The sequence below is a fragment of the Bactrocera dorsalis genome, chromosome 4 (genome assembly GCF_023373825.1).
Source record: "Bactrocera dorsalis isolate Fly_Bdor chromosome 4, ASM2337382v1, whole genome shotgun sequence".
Lineage (NCBI taxonomy): Eukaryota > Metazoa > Arthropoda > Insecta > Diptera > Tephritidae > Bactrocera > Bactrocera dorsalis.
Genome location: NC_064306.1, coordinates 50,861,510 through 50,888,498, shown reverse-complemented (window position 1 = coordinate 50,888,498; position 26,989 = coordinate 50,861,510). Strand labels below are relative to the sequence as shown.

The window sequence follows — 26,989 nt, the reverse complement described above, 5'->3', positions numbered from 1 at the left end:
GTAAGTGAGTTTGCTAGATAAATAGTTAGTTGGCAAAGTTATGGCGTCCATATTTTGAGATGAGATGTATAGGGAACAATAGTCATTATCTACAATGAAAAGTCAAAATTCACTGACAACGTCTATCTTATATACCCGTTCAAACGACAGTCAGGTTTAAGTAAGCGAAACCGACCCGGACTTTTATCCGGCCAAGGACTGTCAGCTCGGCACCTTTCCTCGAAATTACTTCATGAATGCTTTCTGCAGCTACAGATACAACAACTATTATTTTTGAAGGCTTGATACACGGAAGGCATTCTTCGGAATAACCTTGAGAGCCGAGGTGCATGCTACTTGGATCTCCTCTGTCGTCTAAATCTTTGTCTCGGGATCATTCTCAAAGATCCATGACTCGTCACCTGTGTGGATCACTTTCACATATGTTCACATTTTCTTGGCACACTTCCACTCGCCGCAATTTCTGGTTGTGAGTGAGTGAGTATTTACCATCTGGGCAATTAAACAAATCGAATTAGTCGACGGTCTAAGTTCAAAACTTTGCGCACACGGGTTACATTGTCGGTGTTTGTCGAAGTCGCAGGTCTTCCAGCAAGGTCTTCATCATCGACCTTTTCCTAGTCCTCCAAAAAGGCCTGGTGCCACCGACACACATCCCTTCTTGCTAAAGCAATGTCTGGGTAATATAATTTAATCGCGTATCTCTGCTCTAACGAACGCTGCATTTTCGGCTTGTACCAATCCCAGAAACACATCGCGCGAATCGTGTTTGTTCTGACTTTTCAGGTGCTCGAGGACAACTGACCAGCCGCTCATTCGTTAGCAAGGAACGCCCCTTTACCGTCGTATTACTTTCCGGACAAACCCTGTAAATTTAATGAGTTTGGATTCCTTATTCACGGTACTCTCCGGATCTGGCCCCAGCGATTTTTTCTTTTCCTCAAACCCTAGGGGAATAATCACTGGGCTGGTAAAAATAAAGGCTATATTATTTCCATCGTTTTGTCTGAAAGCTTGTTGCCAATTTGAAGGTAATTTCATAAAGCTGATGGCACACAATTCCTATTTTGTTGTGACCAAAGCTAGTCGCTTCAGTTCGATTGCTTCCTTCAGACAATTGTTGACAGCAGAAGTTCAAAGTAGATGATGCTCTGACAATCCCACCGCATACATAGCAAAGCCTTCAGCACTGTTCAAATCCGCACTTATCCGCTTCAGAAATTCCTTTCAAAAGGTTTTTTGGTTCAACGATTTCAATTATTTTATAGATATTTTCGAGTATTCCAGAGTTTGGTGTAACTTTGGTATCAAAATTATCGGAATGGAACCGAGTATTGAGTATGATTTGCTGTTACAGTTACAGCACCATAGACACTATTCATTGGTGTTTCACCATTATCCAATAAACGTCATTGATGTTCATTTTAAACGAACTCAAATACTGAGTAAAGCTGACATAAAAATGGTATCGAAAAGTTGGAAGATCCTTCTACCACCTTGCTACATGCTTATTAAATTCAAGTATTATTTCTCTACTTGGCCAACACGTTGTAAGCTAAATAACGGTAGCAACTCTTAATTGCATCACTTTTGAGGTCAGCCCAAGTAGCATATTAATACGACTTCAAAGCGCTCCTTTGAAAGGGGAACACATTACTTCCGGCATTGCCAAAGTTTCCTTCCTGTCATCAATGAACAAAGCATTCGCTTTGTGAGAGAGAAACCGCACGATTACAATGGCTTACAAATACAAAAACTGCAAAAAATTATTTAGAAGCAATGCGGCGAATTGATAAAACTTGAGAAGAGAGCAACAGAGATTGTACAAAGGCTGTAGATATACAGAGATTGTGGCGTTGCCGGTCTGAATTTTTCGTGGCAGTTTCCAGGCGGTACTTGAACACCTTCATTTAAGAGATGTTTGACCACGTAGCTCAAGACACTGCATTCATTAAACGGATCATTACTAGTGATGAAACGTGAGTTTATGAATATGACGACGATACTGTCTAACAATCAAGCGGTCCAAAACAGCCGAAACCGCTAAAATTCAAATTCGCTGAAGAACATCGCAGTCGAGGCTTATAAAAAATTTATTGAAATGTGGATTAATTGCTTTGTGCTTGTACTGGCTTAGAAGCCTTACTATTTATCGTGAGCACAAGTCAAATTGATCAGACCTAACAGGCTAATTGAAAAAAGTCCCCAGCCCGACACTTAGATGGCGCTACTAGAATTAACCTTCTAAAGCCGAGTGTAAGAATTTGACAGCTGTCGGATCCTTTGTTGTTTGTTTCCTTTGTGGAAAGAAAAGATTGTTACCGACGAAAACGTTGAAAAAGTCAACAAAATAATTTTGGTTGACCGTAAAGAGAAGTTGTTCTAGATAGCAAGCTCTTTAAAGATATCTGCTGAACGTGTACATCATATCATTCATGAATATTTGGATACAAAAAAGATCTGTGTAAAGTGGGTATTCCACGGGCTCAGAAAACAAGGACGGGTTGATGATTCGGTGCAAAGCTTGGAGATGCTCAAGCATTTCACTCCGAAGTCCAGTCGACCGTCAACTGAGTCAAATGCACATGATGACTCCGATTCAAAGCGTGGAAAGTCGGCTGGTAAAGTTGCGGTGTCTGTATTTTGGGATGCGGATGTAATATTCTTTATTGACTACGTTGAAAAAGGAAGTACGATCAACTGCGACTATTACATAGCGTTATTGGACGCAAATCGTCGACAAACGGCCGCAATTGAAGAAAAAGAATTTACTGTTTGACCAAGCCAATGCACCGTGTTTCAAGTTAGTGAAACCGAAGGCAAAAATCCATGAATCGTGCTTCAAATTGCTTCCGCATGTACCATATTCTCCAAATCTGCATTCCAGGGCATATTTCCTGTTCTCACATCTCAAGAGAATACTCGCAGGAAAGAAAATGAATAGGTGATCGTCGAAACTGAGGACTTCAAAAGTGGTATCGCTATGTTGGAGGGTCGGTATAAACAGTGTATCACCCTTAAAGGGAACTATTTTAAATAAAAAAGCGATTTTTTTTCAAAAATAAATATGCTCTTCAATGGTATACCGGGGACTTTCCAATTGACCTGTTAATCATTACACATTACTATCGTATTACAAAGCTCTATAAAAATAATTTTTAATAAGCCTTAAAGCTCCATATATATAATTTTTAATAATATTTTGCACTTGTTACCTCTTAAGCGAAATCAGGATACTCGTCAAGAACATAAACAAGTTGCTGTAAATTACATAGTTCGTGCTTGGTATCCTGTCTCTCACAAAATATTCGCCGCGAAACTGTTAAATATTGCTCTCGCTCGCATCTCTCACTCTTTCGCTCTCTCTCTCTCTCTCTCTGAATTCCCATTTGCACAGAGTGCTTTGAGTCCTGATTCCTGTTCCGTATATATTTATGCTCGTAATATCCCACAATTTGTACATAAAATCAACGAATACTCAAAGCTGAGCGTTCGTATGCCCAGCGATAGAGGGTGTGACCGGGTTAAAAGAAAAAAAATTTCATACTTAGTTCGATGCTCAGAATGTGTGGTTCATGCGTTACGGTAGCCGTTTGAAATCGACCGCCGGATACAAAGCAAAGTGATTGCTGGAAAAATTCACTACATTTCATTAACTAACAAGAAAGAAAAATAAATAATTATGAATTAAATATGCATAAATGGAGAATATGTGATTGAAAAAATTTGAAAAATAAAATCGTTTGTGTTTGGAGGAAAAGTAAGTGTTTGGCAAAAAAGGCAGCAATGGCTGTGAAATTATGCTTTTCCAGCTACACTACAAGCTTATACGAATATAGTTCATAGTTTTCTGCTTGCTGTAGTCGCGCTGAGTGCATTTGTGGGGCGAAAATTATGTATCCATAAAAGTTTTGCGAATGCAAAGCACAAAATTACCATTAAATATAATAGAAGATGAAATAAAATGTAAAAGAAAATCTAGTGAATGTGTATAAATTAAAAAATATATAATGAAAAGTGTAACCAAATATGCAAATTAAATAAAAATCGTGCTGAAAATTGTGCAAAGTAATAATAACGGTTAAAATACCAGCTGCATACATACATATATTGGCTGAGTGTGCAAAAACATATATTTTTCGGTTAAAAAATTATTTTCAAAGCAAAATTTATTTAGTGCACGCAGAAAAAGCTTGCAACAGCAGCAGAATCAAGTTTAAAGTTCACACTTAAGTGTTTGCAATGTTGCCAGAAAAGCACTTTAATTGCATTTTTTAATTAAAACGCAACAACTACAAGTCCACTCCCTGTCTGCCTGTGTCTGTAGAAGATTTTATAATATTTGTGCATTGCAGTCACACACAAAATGACGTACAAATGTATGTATGCGCGGAAATACACACACACATACATGTATATCTAACGCTGCCTCTAATGTGTGTGTTTGTTTGTGTGCGCGCAACGGTAAAGTCTATAGACAGTGCTAACCCTAAAGCAGCATCCATGCGAGCAACACACACACACACACATGTTCGCACACTCCGAAAGCGCTTGCAATTACTCAACCAGCAAAGGTTTGTCCTTACACCCGCGCTACCCCACACAATCACCACTTGCCACATTTATCCCGCAAATACAATGGCAACGCGCCTGCCGCAGTCTCAGCCGTGCCTCAGCCGTAGCCGACGTCTTGTAGGCAAGCAGGCGAGTAAGCGAGCAGTCAACCCCCACCCTCTCCCTCTACACACACACACATACATACATACAAGCATAAGTATATCTGCATTTGCCAAATAACGGACTGACTTCGACGCCCGCCACCGTTAGTTGCATTTTACGAGACTCATACGTGTACTTGTCAGCCGTAAGCACGTCCTTATTGATATTTGTAAGCATACACACACACATATGCACAAAAATATACAACCGTATATGACTGTGTGTGTGGTACGATTCGTGCGAGTCAAGGCGACCCTCGCGCAGGACACAATAGGAAGACACATTGAAATAGGAACAGGAATAACACTAGCAATACGCGCTGCGCATTCGAATACTTTAACGCCACCGCTGCTGTCGTCGTTTTTGTTATTCTTTTTGTTGTTGTGTCGAACTTCAAACAAACAAAAAAAGTGGATTTTTTAATCAATACACTTTATAAGAGCACTGAGCACTTGCCTGGCTGGCTCTAGCCCGCTGATATGGCAACTGTATGACAGGATAACCAGCCATTGTAGTCGCGCCGTCGTGCTTGTTCGCGTACTCGTCCTCAAAATCGTTGAGTGAGAGCAGAGCATACAGGATACGAGATAACTTTTTGGCACTCACTAACCGGGAGGCGTAGCCTTTAACATGCCGTCTAACCTCAATGTGAGAGCGTCGTCAATTAGCGACAAATAAAAGTTAGTTTATCACGGAGCAAAAGTTATCTGCATTTCCTGCTTTCACACAGCGCTAACGCAGACAAATGTTTAGGCGCTCTTGCTTGGTGCGGCGAATTCGCCGGTTATTGCGCAAGAATGCACTGCCTAGACGGGCTAATACCGTTGGCGTAAATGTAAACAAACAAATGGGCGCGATAAAAATATACTTTATGCATTTGTATGTATGTGTGTGCAAGTGATTTTAATTCATGTGCGCTCTCAGCGACTTGATTGAGCGCTCTTTTTGCTCAGCGTTTCATTGAAGTTTTGCTCGCTTCGTGTATTTGTCAATTCCGGGATGAAAATTGTGTGTGCCCACATATACAAACAAGGGAGCTGGTGATTTGATTCGGCTTTAAGTACTATAATGAAATTATCCTTTTACACACGCACACACACACACTTAATATATGTATGCAATTATAAGTATTTGGAGGAGGATTTATCCGCAACGAGACTAAACACACACAATCCCACAGACAGGCGTTAGACAAAGTTTATGTACTTAGATGTACTTAGATCTACATGGTATATACATACAATATTGGGAAGGTATTTTTTGGGAGTGTAAAATTGGTTTAAATTAAAATCAGAAATTTAAGTTCCTTTTCCTCAAAAATGCAAATATTTAGATACTTTTGCTATGCTGAATATTTCAAAATAATTACTGAGTTAAAGAATAAATATCATCCGTGGGTTTGTATGTATGTATGTATATATACATAAGTGTGTATATCCTTCAATTAATACGCTATTGTCAGTTGATATTAAAATTAAAGAAAATTTATTACAACTGTCACTCTGAGTCAATATAACAAGTGTCCGGAAAAATGATGATTTTCTAAGGCTTATTTTTGTATTTGTTCTATGTGTTCTATTTACAAGTAGTATATGTATTCTATTCGGGAACAGTTTCCCATTATCGGAGAACCAAGGATATTAGTCCTGGATGACTTCAATTCGAAACAGAGTTAGATAATACACATTTTTGGGCGAATTAAACCTTAAAGTATGATGTATTTGTGATTTATAGAGATGTGAACAGATTTTCAAACCGGATCTTAATATTTATGACAAGTTCAAAAGCCTCAAATTTTTCAAGTTCAACAACAGTTTTCCAATAGACGGTAATAGTAATCTGTATCTACGTTCTATAAGAGTAATCGGGTTATGCTATATGGTGTTAAATTAGGTTAGATGGCTGATCAAAGATTACTCGTGGACTTATAATTTAGAAAAATGCTTAGCAGCCAATACAAATTTACACAGGCATTTAATTTCAACTCTCGCCGGTTTGGTTGTCTGTCTGAAAATTTGGGCGCCTAAGTCTTTAAGTCTACCAAATGCGGGGCAGTCAAGAAGGATGTTTTGAGTTGTGTTCATGGAAGCTAAAAGCGTAATGGCTTATTAAAAGCCCCACATCTAGGGAGACGTTATCTTTACTGAGCACAAAGAGATCACTCTCTCTTGCGATTGCTTTCTGGCCAAAAGGCTCTTGCGACAGCCCATGTACCGATGGTGGCTCAGCGCTGGCCATACTTCCGCTAACCCAAGCTATCTAGTAGTAAGATATGGTATTAGTAAGTTGAAATTTCGTACTAAAAAATCTTCTTCGGAAGTGTTGTTATTGCTCGACTAGGTTTTGTTAAAAACGCAGTAACTTAATAAATCAAACTCTTGGTATTTATAGCTTTTATGGGCTTCCTGATCCATTATGAATATCTAGAATAGTCATTAGTCCATTATATTATCCCTCCTTGATAATATACACATACATAATTAAAGCGTAAATCCTCACCTAATGCTCAGGTGATCACCATCTGAAATATATTGAAATAAATACTTGGAAGTCATGAAATTCTCACTGGACAATCGATGAAGATGGCAAATTCTAACGCACCAGTCTACATATAGATGGCGGTAGATTCAAAAAGTCCTGTTTACTTTGGTAAACACCTTGTAGTTTGTGCGCTAATGTAATCCAAATAATTCTGGACCTACAAGTTTTAAACCGACTTAGAACTGATAAAAAAAATGTGAACGCAAAACTTCCATGCAATAGCGCTCTTCAAGATTTGAGGTAATTTTATTCCTTATACAAACAGTCTAGACATACTTCGGTTACTAATGTAGTTCTCAAATTCTTTTTTAGTCTACACTACTAAACTAGTATGCGTATGAAGGAAAATGCATCCATAAAAACGAAGTCTATAATTTTTACTTCAACTGAACATTTTTTTAATTCAAATTACAATCTCTATATAAAGTTCCATTAAATTGTTGAAGCTATATTTTCTCCAAAGGAGAATTTTAGATATCTAAAATAGAATACCATATTTTTATTGATTATCTAGTGGTACTCTACGTAATGATAGAGATTATTGAAAGGCACTGATTATCTAATCGTTTTAACTTTGGTATTTGCAGTGGGAGAAATATGATAGCAACTACTAAAGTAGTAAAGAGATATACTTATTAATTGTATTGACAATTCTTATCTAATCATCCGAAATTGTTCATTAATTATGTCATGTTTTAATAGAAGTGTGCGTAAATTAATGCGGTATTTGTGTAAATATATAACAAGGAACTATTAGCGTGTTTATCAAGCTTCATCTATAAAGAGTGAGAGAACTGAAAATATTTTATAATACTCACTAGTGTTGGAGTGGTATTCTTTCCCATTTTATTAGTTTGCGAAGGAATGGACTCTATGGATGTTCCATGAGCTTGGTAAGCGCTGGTTGACTACCGAAAAATCTTGTGTGCCTGCTGTACTACCCATATACTAAAAACATGTATGCTCTGTTAGGGTTTTATCTGCTAGACTTTCAGACGTCTTATCAACGGACACATTTTGTGGTGTTGAAAAATGAAATTAGGGTTGTAATGGAAGTCCTTGAAGCAATGGTTTTTCCTTAGCGAAATTTTGGTTTTTGGGCTTTTTGCATATTCAAAATAATCACAGACACACAGATAGAAATTGTATAATTTACTCTTTCATTTTGTGCTTAAAGTTGTATATCACTTGCTAACTCATTTAATCTCTTGCTAAGCGCAGCCAACTTCACTTTTAAACCTTTAGCCTTAAATAAGTCCAGCAATGCCAATAGGAAAATATGAGATTACAGTCCACCGACCTATCTTATAAGATAAGTTTATTCATATAGCTACATTTAACTCAAGACTCTGATTATTTCTTTGTATTTGAACTGCTATTATTATCTTTGAAGAATATTTAAGAGATTATGTTCACCTGTGAATTTTAAAAAATCTATTTTTTTTCTTTCCAAAAACAGAAAATTTTGACTATTCATCGATCATTACGTGTATCTATTGTAATAATAAATTGGTCTGACATTTGGATTTGATAATTTAAAGCAGAAAAATCTACAACACCGCCAAACACCTTTCTCGGAGGTTCTCCTGGAGATCGGTTACAGGATCAAGAGAATCCAAAATTTTTAAAATGAGTTAACGATTAATAGAGTACACAGAATTCTATAAATTTGTATTTACCTATTAAACAAATATCACTTGAAAAAAATCTTCAAAAAAAAAGCATTTTTTTGACTTACGGGTCGATATAACCCCTTTAACTGCTATTTATGCTCACTGGGATACCGTTACACAAGTGAAGTGTGTGACCCCGCAATGTAGGCAAATAAACTCGGCAGCTTTTCAACCGAAGGGCACATTTATTTAACTTGCAGATTCAGGTTTAGAGCTGCTGCTGCCTCACTTGGATTGCTCTTTACTTTTGAGCTATGTGCTTGAATAACAGTGCATAAAAAGTATAAAAGTAGATGTGTATGTATGTGTGGGTGGGTGGCTAAATCTATTCACATTTCCATACCAATTTAGCCATTAAAGAATGCATGCAATAAATCTCAGTTAGATACAGCAAAGTGGGCTATTTAAATAGCAAAGTAAGCAGTAAAGTGCGAGAAATATGAATTGGAAGACGTCCAAGTAGTATGTAGTAAGCAGTTAAGATGATGGAGTGTAATATTGCACTCACACACACATCCATATGTGTATACAAACAGCTTTGCTCCAGTAACAGCGTCAAAGCACCTTCATTCATGCCATTCGCTTTAATGAAATGCATTAAGTGCTAATGAGTGTATATACTGAGTATATAAAATATGTATGTAATCACGTTTCCATCAGCGAAGAATCGAAGTTAATGAGTGCCTCAGTGAGTGTCATTAAAATGCATCAAAAGCGATAGTAAGGAAGCAGGACGTGCACCCTAACCAACGGCCCGGTGGATGTAAGGATACAAATTCGAAGAATAGAACGGCAAAAGACAGCTGTGCGGGCGTAACTGAAGGAGTACATACATATTTCGAAATATTTAACGATGTATATGTAAATTTGTTGCACACATAGAAGAAGCTGCTTTGACAGGTGCATATCTAGGGCTATTTTTTGGAAGCAGAATTTTGAAAAAAAAAAAAATATTAAGGGGTTACTTTGGTTTCTTCGTGTACAAAACATTCTTTTTTCAACAATTTTTTTCTCATACAAAAAAAAATCTAAAATTTTTGGAAAAAAATATTTTAAGCTCGGCCAATGCGACGCCATTTCCGGTGATTCCTCGGAAAAGAAAACGCCCGCGTTGGCATGGGAATCACCTAAAGTGAAAAAATACGTGGTTTAGGTAAAACCTTGAACTTGAACGAAGGAATACTGAAAATTGGTTTTTTTGGCAGATATTTTTACAAAAGCAATGAAAATTTCAAAGAAAGTTTGGGAAACATTTTTTTTCAAATAGTTGTAATCGAAAAAAAGTAGTTCGTTCAAGTCTTTAGGAATTGTATCTCTAAGACCTGTGTAAAATTTAATGAAGATCGCTTGAGTAGTGCTCGAGAAATCTTACCAACCGACTTCAAAAGCACAGCTTCGAGAAAAATGCGTTTAAAGACGACACACTTAGTCTAGGTAGCCTCGAGCGCACAGGTTCTCAAAGCTGTATCTCTGAAACTACAGGTTTTGTCTGGAAAGTAATAGGACTGAGTTCATTTAAAAAAATTATTGAACCAATCGTTACAACTCTTTAAAAACTTTCAAAATAAGCTTTTTCTGCGTCAATGCAGCGCTGACAGCGGGATTTCCAAGCATTAAAGACGCATTCTCCGGAGTAGCCTTGAGAGCTGAGATGCATGCTGCTTGAATCCCTTCTGTCGTCTCAAAATACTTGCTTTCATCAGACTTTTCAGGCAAGGAAACAAAAAAAGGACGGTGGGCGACATCTGGGCTGTAGGCCTTGGTTAAGAAGCTGTTCACACGAAACGAGGTGTGAGCAGGGGCATTGTCGGGGTGCAACTTCCAATCGGCAGCGAAGTCTTGTCGAACCCGATTGACCCTTCGTTGCCCTTGAGGACTTCCACCTAAAACTTTGCGTTGACGGTTTGTCCAGGACGAACAAATTCATGGTTGATGTCAAAAAAGACAATGAGCATCGGTCGCAGGTCTCCCAGCACGGTCTTCAGCAGCCACTTCTTTTCGGCTTTCCTAAAAGGCCTGTTGTCACCGAAACACACCACTTCTTGGTAAAGCACCATCTGGGCAAGCCTGCTTGATCACATGAAACGTCTCTGTCGCAGATTTACAAGGCTCTAACGAACGCTACATTTTTTTGGAACGATCGACCGCTTGACCCAACCTAATTTAACCTATCCTAAGCTGGCCCTTTGCTGATCTTAATTTTAGAAGAAGTTTCTCTCGAAATATTACGATTTAGAATAACTTAGAGGCGGGTTCGTAGCCTTGGTCAATAGGAGGTTCGTCATAATACTACACTAATCAACGGTTAAACAGTTAATTATTGAGGCTGCTATATAAAGAGTGATTTTTTAAGAGCTTGATAACTTTTTTAAAAAAAAAAAAACGCATAAAATTTGCAAAATCTCATCGGTTCTTTATTTGAAACGTTAGATTGGTTCATGACATTTACTTTTTGAAGATAATTTCATTTAAATGTTGACCGCGGCTGCGTCTTAGGTGGTCCATTCGGAAAGTCCAATTTTGGGCAACTTTTTCGAGCATTTCGGCCGGAATAGCCCGAATTTCTTCGGAAATGTTGTCTTCCAAAGCTGGAATAGTTGCTGGCTTATTTCTGTAGACTTTAGACTTGACGTAGCCCCACAAAAAATAGTCTAAAGGCGTTAAATCGCATGATCTTGGTGGCCAACTTACGGGTCCATTTCTTGAGATGAATTGTTGTCCGAAGTTTTCCCTCAAAATGGCCATAGAATCGCGAGCTGTGTGGCATGTAGCGCCATCTTGTTGAAACCACATGTCAACCAAGTTCAGTTCTTCCATTTTTGGCAACAAAAAGTTTGTTAGCATCGAACGATAGCGATCGCCATTCACCGTAACGTTGCGTCCAACAGCATCTTTGAAAAAATACGGTCCAATGATTCCACCAGCGTACAAACCACACCAAACAGTGCATTTTTCGGGATGCATGGGCAGTTCTTGAACGGCTTCTGGTTGCTCTTCACCCCAAATGCGGCAATTTTGCTTATTTACGTAGCCATTCAACCAGAAATGAGCCTCATCGCTGAACAAAATTTGTCGATAAACACATTTCGAACCGAACACTGATTTTGGTAATAAAATTCAATGATTTGCAAGCGTTGCTCGTTAGTAAGTCTATTCATGATGAAATGTCAAAGCATACTGAGCATCTTTCTCTTTGACACCATGTCTGAAATCCCACGTGATCTGTCAAATACTAATGCATGAAAATCCTAACCTCAAAAAAATCACCCGTTAGTTCTGGTACTTAATTTGATATGGACCGTTGTCACATTTTCAGCTACAATTATAAGAAAAATCTTGCAAGAAAAGTATAACTTAAGTTCGCCTCAAATTTAAACAGCAAATTTCCAAACATGACCGGAATAAGTAATTGAACCCCTTACAACTCTTTGCGTAGCTCCGTTATACAATATATGCGTCTTACATACGATAATACTGGTATAAGAAGGAGTCGTGAACAGGGCGACATGTTGAGGACATGACTGAATGGCAGTCAAGCGACGCCGACACTTCAAGTATCACTCGAGATCATGATCTGTGGGTGTCTTGTGGTTGTTGCCGTACATCTTTTACTAGAATTTGTCTTTGCATTTACTTTTCTTGTTGTTTTTACTTTGTTGCACTCTTGACACACTTCCGGTACTTTGTCAAACACAAGTACATGTGTGCGTGTATGTGTTTATGGGTGTGGGGGGTTTCAATTTAAATATTGTATGTGTAGGTGTGCTCCAATTCACCAAAACAAAAGAAGTTCGCTTTTTAAATTTCATATTTTTTTCATACCTTTTCTGCTTTCTTCCCTCCAACAATGTAACCAGTGTAAAGTGTTTCGGTGTGTGGCTTCATTTCCTTTTGCGAAAAAGGTTCAGCCATTAAATAACACAACGACAACAACAACAACAGCACACCCATCTACCACACAATCGCAACATTAGCATTAGCATCGGCATACAGCACAGGAACCTCCTCTGCGCTTTGCCTGATAACATCGGCGGCGCTAACATTGTCACCTCGGTTTATTTGCTTGCGGAACGCCGTGTCTCCGCACTTCACCACCGAACGTCACGTACGCGTGTGCCCTCTTACCTATGCGCCGCTCGGACCTGGCAGTCACCGTGTGTTAAAGTGTGTTGTTGGTTTTGTGTTTGTGCATGAGTATGTACTTAAGCTCGTAAACGGATTTAAGAAACTCACAAAAGGGGAAAGTGGCAAGCGAGTGAGAAGAAGAAACCGTAACGTTACGAGAAGACGTTGCGCAAAAGACATTAAATTAATTGGGGCTTTTGTGTGAAAATGGGTGATTATCATCATGAATATACGGACCAATATAGGGTGCCGGTCATCGCGAAGCTTCTGCATGCATTGCCGCACTACAACATCACTTTCCACAAAATCAACAGCACATTTCGCCCGAATGACGAAATCTATTTGGAGGTGAGTACGAATAACTGTTTTTATCTTTGTGATTGTTTATGTGATATAATTATATGATTCGGTTCGGATTTTTGTATCATAAATTCTAAAGTTCTATATTCTCTGAAGAGGATAACAGTCATTAGGCAGGTATTTGAACGAGGATCTCTTTGTGCGTACCTAGATTTACTAAATTTTTTAGGCCATAGAGCAGTTCATTTTATATTGTTTACTAGCAAAGTTCGGTATAACTCAGTATCTCAGTAGTTTTTATGGACATTTACAGTAATTTTATGAACCATTTCCATACAATGAATTCATTGCGGATCCCTATCTCGATATTATTCTACAATCTATGTATCCTATTATTTGCCCTCCCCAAATAAATCTTTAGCTTTTATTAAAAGGCCATTGGAGGTAATTTGTTCCTTTGCTACCATCAACATTCATCGACCTAAAAGTTGTGATGAAGATTCTAGTCCAAAACCGCTACATTGCAAATATATCCCACACACAACGACCATATATACCATTAAAAAGCCAAAAAACCTTTTTCCGACCCGGTCTGAGCCAAGAACACAAAACTGCGCCAGTTGCCTCTGTCCTTTGCGAGGTCATGCTAGTGGTACATCCCAAGAGCAGACAGGTTACTATGCACTTGATCCTTTCATTGAATATGAAGAAGTAGTTCGCTAGAGCGTACAATATAGCCGAAGCAGTACATTCGTTGGATTTTTATGAATCTCACTACATACTTTAACCATATCGTCATAAACCTCATATACACGCAGACAGCTTCTCAGACCTTGCGGAGAACAGTTCCCTCGAATGCTCCAAGTGTTTTATCATCTCGATTCGTTAACGTTCTTGTTTCGGCGCCGTAAAATAACGGGTGATTTTTTTGAGGTTAGGATTTTCATGCATTAGTATTTGACAGATCACGTGGGATTTCAGACATGGTGTCAAAGAGAAAGATGCTCAGTATGCTTTGACATTTCATCATGAATAGACTTACTAACGAGCAACGCTTGCAAATCATTGAATTTTATTACCAAAATCAGTGTTCGGTTCGAAAATTTTTTATCGACAAATTTTGTTCAGCGATGAGGCTCATTTCTGGTTGAATGGCTACGTAAATAAGCAAAATTGCCGCATTTGGGGTGAAGAGCAACCAGAAGCCGTTCAAGAACTGCCCATGCATCCCGAAAAATGCACTGTTTGGTGTGGTTTGTACGCTGGTGGAATCATTGGACCGTATTTTTTCAAAGATGCTGTTGGACGCAACGTTACGGTGAATGGCGATCGCTATCGTTCGATGCTAACAAACTTTTTGTTGCCAAAAATGGAAGAACTGAATTTGGTTGACATGTGGTTTCAACAAGATGGCGCTACATGCCACACAGAGGGAAAACTTCGGACAACAATTCATCTCAAGAAATGGACCCGTAAGTTGGCCACCAAGATCATGCGATTTAACGCCTTTAGACTATTTTTTGTGGGGCTACGTCAAGTCTAAAGTCTACAGAAATAAGCCAGCAACTATTCCAGCTTTGGAAGACAACATTTCCGAAGAAATTCGGGCTATTCCGGCCGAAATGCTCGAAAAAGTTGCCCAAAATTGGACTTTCCGAATGGACCACCTAAGACGCAGCCGCGGTCAACATTTAAATGAAATTATCTTCAAAAAGTAAATGTCATGAACCAATCTAACGTTTCAAATAAAGAACCGAGATTTTGCAATTTTATTGGTTTTTTTTTTTTAAAAAAGTTATCAAGCTCTTAAAAAAATCACCATTTAGGACATGAATGATACGTAACTTATAGAGCGTGTTTTTTGTCCGTCGAAATTGGAATCTGCTTATCAATTGTCAACCGATTCTATAGTTACACTTGTTGTCAAGAGTTAGTCCGTGCTTATCTCCACGTTATCAAATTTAGAGCTGTCAACAATAACTAGTTCAGAAGGCTTGAAAAATCTATGTTTGTGGCCTCTAGGTAATTCCAGTCTGGTTCCTTTCAACTAACGACAGACAAAAATGGTATTTGACCGACAGGAAACTAAAAATTTTGGCGAGCGCCTAGCAAATGCAAGGAAAAGGGGTGATTTAATTGAAACGTTATATCCGTTAGTGGACTAAAACTCTTTTCGACAATTTATTTTTTGGATCACCGAGCTCGGTAGGGTTGAATGACTTCATGGGTAGAAGGAAGGATGTAATAAGATAATTCGCAGTACATACCTATTGAGTTCATTCTGATATTTTAGGTCGATAAATATGTTAGCCCGTCGCTTTCATTAACTCTCGCACTCGTTAATTGGTATTACAAAAAGATAAACTATCATAGCCGAGTTAACAACAGCGCGCCAGTCGTTTTTTCTTTTCGTAATGTGGCGCAAATTGGAGATTCCAAACGAAGCCAGGTTCTTGTCCACCTTGTCTTCCCAACGAAGTGTAGGTCTTCCTCTTCTTTTGCTTCCCCCTGCGGGTACTGCGTCGAATCCTTTTCGTGCTGAAGTGTTTTCGTCCATTCAGACGGCATGACCTATTCAGCGGAAGATGGAGTCATGTGTAGAAGTTCACGCAAGTGAGGAAAGTTCTCTGATGGCCATTCACTTAGAAGATACCAGAAACGATTCATTCACATATGGCTCAAGCAGCTCACGACTTCCGGTCTTAGACCTAGTATCTTCCAAATAGCCAAAGAACATGCGTTTGAAGGCGAACTAAAGTGAGAAGGCGAACCAACCCTCCCAATGGTTGTGCACTGAGTTTGGAGCCCGCCATGTAAAAAACCGACCAATGAAAAGGAAGCAACATCCTCGGACCATACTACAAGTAAATACTGCTCTTAATCATCCCACTCAATAAACGGAAAAAAGTTAAAGGATCAAGAACACACGTCCATTTTGGTGAAGGTTTTGAATAAATTTAGTAAAGTTGATACTTTTTACGTACTATATGACATATCTCTCCCAAAAATTATGGAAGTAATCGGTTAATATCTTCCTCTCAACTTCCATAATAATAAGGATTTCTATCTCACCATCGTCCAGTATAAGTATTATCTTGAATAAATTAATAAAAATATTACCTTTGCCGTCATTAAATTAGAAACCATAAATAGGAGACTAAATAGGGAAATTTTGCATAAGATTAGCATAAAAATCTAATCAAAATGTTGTCTAAAAAATCTATGATTTAATTTATGTAAAGTTCAAAAATTAATATAATATTCCTACATACTAAATACACATTTCCTTTCCCTAATTTACAGAGTTTGGGTATATTGGGTTCCGTGCCGGCCGCGCTCCTCATCATATCCCTACTTGGACTGCTGCTCTACTTAATGACACGATGTTGTGACAGAAAACCACGACCAGCACATTCCATTACAAGTTTAAAAGTTGCTCTCTCCATTGTAACGGTGATGTGCTGTGCGGCGATAGGACTCGGTAAGTGTTTTCGAAATTTGAATTTCTGTTCTCTCAACTTAATTAAAACAAAGGTGGTGTCACTTGTGGGTTGTATGACAGAAAAGGCAACAAATAATAAAAAGCTGAAAAGTTTGTCTCTTCCACAAAAGCTCGAGGTTTTTTTGTCATAATTTCATTAAATTTCCATAAAAAATGGCAAAGTTGCTAATAAAACTAATTAATGTGCACTTTGTACAAGTAAACTTGTTACACACTTTTTTAGTTTTAGTTTTATTACATAAAGTATAGTGTGTTAAAATTACAATTATGTTTGGTTTGGGTGTGTCCACTTTGGTAAGGGATTACTTTGATGATTGGCAGTGGCACTCCTTTCAACGGCACTACATTACAATAACAACTCAAAAAAAAAAAATATGTATGTATAGAGAGTATGTAAATTTATTGGAGTATTAGTATAATGTAACTAATCGCTTAATAGTTGAAGTATTGACTGCTTACCTTAGGTAACCAAACGCAAATATGCACCAAAGCCAACCCTTACAATTCAGCCAAACATACAAAAAGGCTTTCTTTAATACTGAATCACCTTTGAAACATGAAATAAAAGTACAGTTATTTATTTTGCAATAATATATGAGGCGTAGTTTGGCCTTATCGATGATTAATATGGCAGTGAAGCGTGTTACACGCTATTCGATAGTCAATCATCAAGGAATACAGGATTTTGTATGCAGAATTATGTTGCTGTTGGCCTTAAGGGTGTTGGCTGAATGCTTACTGATTTTTAGGGAAACTCATAAATGGGAGTCAGCAAATGGGTGAGGTGATTTATGGGGCTTTACAAGAGTATTGGGTTTTATGTTTGTATCCAATTATAGGTTAGATTTGGGGAAAATTCTTGAAACCGATTTTTAAAGCATATTTTGCAGAACTTAAAATAAGTGAATGCTATTTGGTCTCATTAATTTTAGTTTCTTCCATGCGTGAGTAGTCTAATTTGAACAGGAATTCCAAATCTTAGAAATCCTCAAAACAACTTTAGTCAATAAACGGGTGGAGAATCTCAAGCCGAGCTTCCCTTTATGGTTTCTGTAGCAGTTTAAAATTGTTCCTAGTCGAATTTGAATATAAAGTCGTATTCTTTGCGATTACCTTGGCGCTGTCATCGTAAGGGACTTCTTTAAATATAATCTAGAATTTAGAGCAATGGAATATATGGTTAAAAATCTATTCTTTTATTTGACGAAAGAAGTAACCTCCAATGCATTAGCATTACTTGACAATTCTATTTGGTGGTACCTTGTAGCGAAGCAAAGGGGTCTGGTTGTGAATGAGGGCAAAACGAAATATCTCCTGTCATCAAACAAACAGTCGTTGCACTCGCGGCTAGGCTCCCACGTCACTGTTAACAGTCGTTGACAGCCATAACTTCGAAGTCGTAGATAATTTCGTTCATCTTAGAACCAGCTTTAATGCCAACAACAACGTCAGCCTCAAAATGCAACGACCTCTCTCGACGAACAAAAACAAAACTCTATAAGTAACTCATTATTCCCGTCTTGATATATGGTGCAGAGGCATGGACGGTGACAACATTAGATAAATCGACGTTACGAGTTTTCGAGAGAAAGGTTCTGCGATTCTGAGAATATCGCATTCAATGGAACGATGAGCTGTATGAGAAATATAAGACAGCGGCTCTGCTGGCTAGGTAATGTCGTCCGGATGGACTAAAACACTCCTACCGGTTCCGCAAATCATTAAGCTCAGAAGGGTTTAGACACCTCTTAATGATTTCCTGTATAAATAATGAGATATCTCATGGGTTCCAATAATAGAAAAGTATTTTTCTTACGAAAAATCTGTCAGAAAATGTCAATATACTTTTAAAGCCCAGTGATAACATTAAACTAACAGTTAGGATCAATAGAAGGAGAATTTTAGATACACACTTGTATTCTTACCTGTCTAGATGTTTTGGGTGAAAGGCCTTTTTCATGCAAGAACTCAATTTGGACCGGTCAATTTGTATCTATGACAGATCTATGTTATAATGATCCGATACGAATAGCGATTCCGAAAAATGAATAGCTTCTGGGGGAGAAAAAATGTGAATTCAGAGAATTACGTATGAAACATAAAAGTGTTTTCAATATCCCCTTTAACATTACTTCCATTTAACTTCCACAGGCTTATATGGCAACGATGATCTCCACAATGGACTGCTAGAAGTGCTGACTGCCGGGCGCAAGGTTGATAATTTGGTTACCACCATACGAAATCAGACACACATACTAGAGAATACTTTGAAGAATCGCATACGGCCACAGCTCGTTGAGTTGGCCGACATTTTTGACCAACCCGTCGCCAATCAGACCGCGCTCTCCATACTCTTCGTATCACTGAACATTGTGCAAGGCAATGTGACGCTGGCCACTAACGCGGCTGGCGACATACGTCGACCATTGTTGGGTATTTCTATGACACAGTTTTTGTCGGTATGTTTGTACTTATAATACACATTTCTTGTTTACTTCCACAAAACACGAGAATCAATTTGATGACTTAATATATTTTACAGCGTGGCGATCAGTGGGAACTCATACGCTGGCCGGGCACTGTTGCTACTTTAGCACTTCTATTAGTACTTTGTGCCGTCTTATTGGTGGGCGTGGCGCGTCATTCGCGTTGTGCACTCATCTTATTCAGCGTTTGCGGCCTACTTGCGGTTACCGGTTCTTGGCTAATGTCTGGTCTCTACCTTTCATCATCCGTTGCAGTGGGTGATCTCTGTATTAATCCGGCTGATTTCCTAGTCTCCACTTCGCCACGTGATCTTCCGACTAATGTTCTGCTCCATTATACGCAATGTGAACCCGGTCACACCAATCCATTCACACAACGTTTGCGTGAGTCGCAAAATTCGCTCAACAATGCACGCAGCGCCATGGCTACGGTTATGAAGATATCATTAGTGCTCTTCAAGTCGTCCGGATTGCAACCGAAATTAGGCGCAGTCAATGCGGATTTAAATAGCAGTGAGCGTTTGCTTACCCAACTCACAGCTTTGGTGGATTGTAAGGCAGTGCATCATAACTTCTTGGCCGCTGCCAGAGGACTCTGCGAAGGTGGACTGCTCGGTCTGGTATTGATGTTGATTGCGAGCTTTATTGCCGCGATTCTCCTGACAATTATGGTTTGGGTTGACTCGCATACTTGGATCTATATACGTAAGCGTAATGACTATGCACAGGTCGATGAACCGTCGTATATTTCACATCCGGCACCACAGAATCATCAACAAATGATGAATGCGGCACGTACATTGCCGCGCAATCACAACGGGTGAGCATGTCCCTCATGTGAGATTTGTTTAAATTTGTTTGTTCGAACCTCTTTTGCAGGCACTTTAGTCCGCCGGTGATCAGTGGCTCGCACACCTTGCAGCATCCGTCTAAGCGACAGCAGCACGAGATGATGGCGCATGCGCACATGCAGCAGAACATGAGGGCTATGGGCACGCATACGCTGGGTCGTTTGCCGTCGCACAATCATAGCCCTACCCACTTGACTGGTAAGTGTGTGAAGCCAAAACCGTTTTCATTCGGCCATCACTCGACCTCCATCTCTATGAATTCTTCAAAGTAGTATATATACCATTTCCAATTTTTCTCACTGATCAAAAAGTATCACGCTTTCACGTTATATTCCTCACTCACCTCCACGCCCATCCGCCTCTCATTCCTCACTAACATAATCTACGCCCAAATTGCAGGTCCCAATAACGGTAAATATGCTACATTAAGCAAACAATGCAAAACTTTGGAAGCCAATGATTTTTACTGAAAATCACCAGTAGCCTGTAGCGATCCAGCACGAAGTCAACCGGCACTCCAGCAGCAACAACAAGCGGCACAGCAACAACTCGCCCAGCAGCAAGCTCAACAATTGGCCGGCCAACCGATCTATTGTCACCATCCGCATCCACATTCGCATGCCGCTGTCGCTGCCGCGGTACAACACCAACATGCGATCTATCACCAACAGCAACAGCAGGCAGCTCAACAATATGGCACCTATGCCACAGCAGCTCATCCAGCCCATCACATGACAGCTGCTCAACAAGGCCAAATATATCAACAGATACCGGCACACATTGCCGCCCTGCAGCCAAATGGCAATCCGCATTCGATCTATCAGCCGCTGGTGGCTGTTAGCCAGGGCTCAATTTATGTCTCGAATATGGCAACGATGCGTCGTCAGAATTCACAGGGTCAAGGTCATCCACAAATACCCGCACATCATGTACCGCCACATCAGCAACAGCAGCCACCACTACCAAATCAGCAGCAACAACAGTCACACAATCAAATGAAGTCGCCACAGGATGGTTTGCATCATCGTGATATACCCGCCACATCGGGTATGGATACGGCAATCTATGATCGTGATAAACAGATCTACAAGTGTTCGACACTGCGTCAAGGTGGCAAATTCGATCCCAAGTATAAACCTTCGATCTTGAATTGCCCATTGCCAGAGATACCGAAGGACGCAGAGCCACCCAGGGTTGAGTCAATTTATCAACAGCAACAGAGCTACTCAAAGTAAGTGATTTACTATGTATTTGAGAAAAATGTACTATATGTCTTTCCATTGTTCTTGTATATTGTACGAGTTACTACAGAATGAATTCTTATACTCTTGCAACATGTTGCTACAGAATATAATATTTTTGTTCACCTAACGGTTGTTTGTATCATCTAAAACTAATTGAGATAGATATCATGTTATGGCCAAAAATTGCCCAAATCCGATTAAACTGTTCAAACCCCTAATTACAAAATATGTGGATCCTAGTATCAAAAGTTGACTTTTGACCGAAAATATCAGTGAAAGGTATGGGATAGACAATTGAATTTCAGAGAGAAACCTTTCTTGACAATAGTAACTCTGTGTGTCAAAAATGGATTGAATCAGGTCAATACTTCCCTGAGTCCATACCATATACCAAATGTAGAGATTTCCGAACTTCCAGAAGACTTTATACTGCATATATTGATCAATATGTGAGTTATCTTAATAAAATTGAGAGAGCGGTGTATCTTTGTGCTTAGAATGAATGAAATCAGGTGAAAACTCATCCTAGACCCCATATAAATAACAATTCTTATGTACCTGAAGGAAATTCCCTGGCTTTAGTCCTTGCAAGTTGCCAGGGACAGAGTAGAGGGTAATGCACTAACTTAGCTTTTCCTTGATTTTTGAAAATTAATATTGTGCTCTCCTTCGGAAGCTCTTAATAAAAGCTGTTTTAGAGAGCTTTTCCAATTTAAAAAGCTTTCAATTCCAATTGTTTGGAGATATTTGATATTTTTAAAAGCTTCCCTTTTATACAGGTCAAACCTTAATATTCCCATTTAAACCTATAGATATTAAGGTTAGGCCTGTATAAAAGGGAAGCTCAGTTTTTGAGATATCAATCTGAAATTTTACATCCCACTTTTTCACACCAAAAAGCTACTCATTTGTCGGAACAGCCATTATCGGATCACTATAGCATATAGCTGCCATACAAACTCAATGATCGGAATCAAGAGTTTCTTGAATGGAAAGCTTTTTCATCTGGGCAATTAACGTCATGAAATTTGACACGGCGTAATATCCGACGAAAACGTTCAGAATGAGTCACTATAGAATATAGCTGCCATACAAACTGACTGATCAATGTTCTTGTAAGAAATATTTTGTGGTTTTGTGAAGGGTATTGTAGCTTTGTACATATCAATTTCAAATTTGGAACCGTAATCCAGCCCCAACATTATTTGAGAAGGGATTTTCAAAGTTTTGTAGCTCTTTACTGTCAAATATTTATAAGAACGGACCACAATTTCGTTTCTGTCAGATTATCTCAGAACTGGACCTCTCTATGAAGGCTTTAGAGCTTTTCGAGATTCTTAAAACTTGGACATCAAACGATTAGCTCGATTTTTAAAATAGTTTGTCTAATGGATGTCTTATAATCGAGATGAAGTATTAATGACCGATCTCTTCACCATTACCAACATACACAATATGGTCTTTGCCTCAATCACGCCTTGAACCGAAAAGTGGACTATCTTTGTCTTCTTTATTGGCGTAGACACAGTTTAAGTGGACTTTGGTATACCTATATAAAAAAGTAGGAAAGTATTCATTCCCTCTTGAAGTAGCTATGAATTGAAGAGAAGGTTCTGGCTCTGTTCAACGGAATCTTTCGACTACTGGGGCAAATTATGTTAGTAAATAATTAGCTCCTGCTTTATAGGGGAGGATTTATCTAAATTATTTAGACAGTTCAACTAACAGTTAGCATTCGATTACTAAGGCACTCATTCAGCTTATTTCAGAACTATTACACAATTTAATAAAATTTCTTAAAGGAAGACATGTGGCAAAAAATGCTTCCGTTACTACTTTAAGTAATTCTTAAAATGTAACTATGTATGTAGTATGTAATTCATTCCCTCCGTTTCTGTCTGCCAATCCATAAAATATGACTAATGATTAAAATACACACCATTGTGTTATTTATTGTGTCACAGGACGTTGCAACGGCCACCCATGAAGCTGCCACCACAGATGAAAGCCATACCACCGCCACGAATTGGCACACCCACCTCGCCGCCGCCACCGAACGCCAGTGCGCACACTGACCACCCACAACATGCGGCCGCACAGCAACAGCAACAACAACAGCTGCATCAACAGCAGCAGCAACAACAACAACAGCAAATGCAAAATGGTGCAGCGACAACCGTGGATAATCGACAAACGAACGACGATTCATCATTACCCCTGCCACCGCCACCACTCGAGGCCACAACGGATGTGGGTAATGTCGGTGTGAGTGGTGGTATTGGTGGCGGTGGAGGTGGCATAGGTTCACCACCCAAGCCTGGCCATGGTTTGAATAATAACAACAATAACAACAACATCAACTCGAAAAGTAGCAACAGCAATTGCCAACCGAACAATAGCAACAACGGCAGCAGCAATGGCAGTAGCAACAACAGCAGCAACGGTGGCAACAATGCCGGCAGCAACAATAGTAACGGCGGCGCCAATACATTGCCACTACACAATGGCAGTTCGGCGAATAATATGGATGATGATGACGACTTGCCGCCACCACCGCCGCCCGCCATCACCGACGACTCCAACTATGCCGTGACGGAACTGTAAGAGGCAACGACCTAAAAACATATGAACAAAACAAAAAAAGAAAATGAAAACACAAAAAAATACAAAAAAAAAAACAATTTCTTTGAAATAGTTTAAGTGAGACTTTTGACTTCAAGACTAATTGGTCGTATGTGGGGGACGTCGGAAAGCAATAAGTATGCTACTCGTTGACTTGCGCGCGGGTAGCGGTGCGGTGTGGCGCTTACACACCAACACACACACACATACACACTGCCGCTGTGTTGTGTCGTTGTTTCATAGTTCGTGTAGTTGTAGATTTTAAGATTCCAGTTAATGTTGTTGTTACGAATCTGGGTAATAGAAAGGATAATGCTTAGACCTAAATACATACATACATACATACAAGCATACATTGAAATACATACAAAAATAACAAAAGATGAGTAATACTTAATTCGAGTAGCTAAGCACGCATACATACATACTATAGTAAGTACACACACATACATACATACATATGTGTGTGTGTGTGCGTCATAGTACATAGTAAGCAAATAAGTAAATAAATAAAAAGAATATGTAACTGAATAGTTGAACGGAATTAATGAGATTTAATGGTGCATTTAAACTTAAATTTATTACAAGTATACAAGGACGCGGCGAAATGTAGACTATTGCCGAAGCGCAATTCGTGAAACTTAGCGAAAAAATTGAAACGAATATTTGATTGTGTTCAGCAATGCTACAGGCTAAATGAAAATGGTGAGAAATTAAGATAATATTCGTGAATACGTGAAATAAATAAATGTAAGTAAACGGAAGCAACGGTGTAGAGATGAGCACTTTAATATGGGCTTAGCGGATGTGAAGGCGAAACTAGATATTTTTTACATAAGCATATTATTGTTTATATATTTTTTTTATTTATTAAAACATTTTTATGTATATAATGCTTAAAAATTTAATTAATACTGAATTTGTCTGAATTTTTAATAAATACTGAAATAAATTTTTTATTTTATTTCAAAAATTAAAAAAATTTCGAACTTCAAATCCCAAATATCGGTTTAAAAAATTAAAAATAAATTTTTAATCACAAATATCAAATTGAATACTAAAAAATATCAAGAGGTTTTAATTAAGAATTTAAAAAAATATTTGTTTTGTCTGATATTTTTTACATAAGCATATTATTGTTTATGTATTTTTATTTATTAAATTCTTTAATACAGGATTGCAAATATTTCTTAAAAAATTTAATTAACACTGCAATCTTTTTTCATTTTATTTCGAAAATTTTAAATAAAATCAGTTTTCGAACTTTGAATCCCCAATATCGGATTGAAAAATTATTTTTTAATCCCAAATACCGGTTCGAATAATAAAAAATGCCAAGAATTAAAAATATTTCTTTGTTGGATATTTTTTTAATAAGCATATTACTCTTTATATATTTTTTTATTTATTAAAGCATTTCTTTTTTTATTTCTTAATACAGGATTGCAAATAATGTTTTAAAAAATAATTTAACATTTACTAATTTATTTTTATTTCGAAATTTTTTTATAAAAATAATTTTTGAACTTTTAATGCCAAATATAGGATTAAAAAAATAAAAATAAATTTAAACTATTTTTTTATTTCGAAAATATTAAATAAAAATAATATCGGTTTGAATAATAAAAATTTTCATATTTTTTAATTAAAAATTTACATTTCTTTGTTCTACCATTTTGTACTAGTGCTCGCACATACCCAACATTATTTAAACCTAGAGCAGGGGTCGGCAAACTTGCATATTCTAATTTTTTATCTTTTAAAAATTTTCGATTCTGATATGGATTAAATCAGAATTAAAAATTAAATCTAAAATTTTTATTTCAAAAATTCGTAATTAAAAAGTTTGCATTCCTGGTTTTTAATGTACATATGTATATGGGTTTTTTCTTTTTGCACTTAATTCCTACCATTTCCAAGAGAAACCTGTATAAACGCCTGAAACTATGCAGCGACTTTCTTTCCGAGCACTAAATATTGAAGAATCTCGCGTCAACAATTTCTATTATTAATAATTTTTATTTCATTAAATTATTTACACCTTTTCATATTTATTTAATTAATATTTAATTTTTGTGGCAAGTATTTTAACACAAGTCATGTATAAAAACGATGTCAATGAAGAAGAAATCGCGTATGTAAAAAGTAAATGTAGAATTTTATGAGAAATATTTGTAGCATAGCACGGTTTTTAATAGAATCTATGTATATACCTATTTATATATAACATACTTACATACATATAATATATATTATATAAGGCTAATACTAAGTAATCAGTATAACTATGGCATAGGATGTATCAGCAGGAGGAAGCGGGTAAAGAAACTATTTTTTGGTTTTGAAAATTATATTTTTAGCTTAATTTTCAAATTCTTTTTCACGATGCAAATGTGACATTCTTACGCGCATATAGTAGACAAAGCAGAGCGCTATTTAGCATCTTGATATCATTTTATTACTATTCGGCTGATTCAACCTTGAAGAGCAATTTCTTAGGCTTATAGCGCGAGAAAAACAGAGCATTGGAAAAAAGATCATCAATAAAGCATGCGAATCAATAAACAAAACAAGGTTAAGTCGTAAAGTTCTTTTTTTCTTCTTCTTCAAATTGGAAAAAGGCTAGAGTGCTTTATCAAATTTGTTAAAAATTAAGTGGTTGGTGGGGAAAAATTTCAATATTTTCAAAATAATTTAATGGTGAATGAATTGCTAATTGATCGTGGTTTTGAAGTCGGGAGAGAGAACATTATTGCCATATTTTCGTCCTTTCGAAGCCCCTTTTTCTTCTTCTTAATCCTATTTCATCACTGTTTAGTAAAAAATTTCCGACTGTTTTCAATATATAATGTAATTGTGACAAAAAAGAACCCGGGAATCAATATTTATTTTGTCGTTTTCAACGTAGGGATTACTACTAAAAGTA

General features: G+C 37.8%; 1 protein-coding gene across 1 annotated transcript; it reads left to right on the top strand.

Annotated features, from left to right (window-relative positions):
• Positions 1 to 3,514: 3,514 nt before the first annotated feature.
• Positions 3,515 to 24,924, top strand: LOC105227506 (protein tweety). The gene is made up of 9 exons (XM_049455319.1): positions 3,515 to 3,760; positions 12,791 to 13,406; positions 16,662 to 16,839; positions 19,012 to 19,319; positions 19,403 to 20,166; positions 20,226 to 20,395; positions 20,597 to 20,608; positions 20,678 to 21,428; positions 23,406 to 24,924. Exons 2-9 carry the CDS (start codon positions 13,266 to 13,268, stop codon positions 24,043 to 24,045), a joined length of 2,964 nt encoding a protein of 987 aa, XP_049311276.1. The 5' UTR covers positions 3,515 to 3,760; positions 12,791 to 13,265; the 3' UTR covers positions 24,046 to 24,924.
• Positions 24,925 to 26,989: the final 2,065 nt, after the last annotated feature.

Bases quoted from the DNA above. Each gene is read 5' to 3' on its own strand.
- LOC105227506 (XM_049455319.1), top strand. From the start codon at position 13,266: ATGGGTGATTATCATCATGAATATACGGACCAATATAGGGTGCCGGTC. The intron at 13,407-16,661 runs GTGAGTACGAAT...CCTAATTTACAG, and splicing joins ATGACGAAATCTATTTGGAG to AGTTTGGGTATATTGGGTTC. The intron at 21,429-23,405 runs GTAAGTGATTTA...ATTGTGTCACAG, and splicing joins CAGCAACAGAGCTACTCAAA to GACGTTGCAACGGCCACCCA.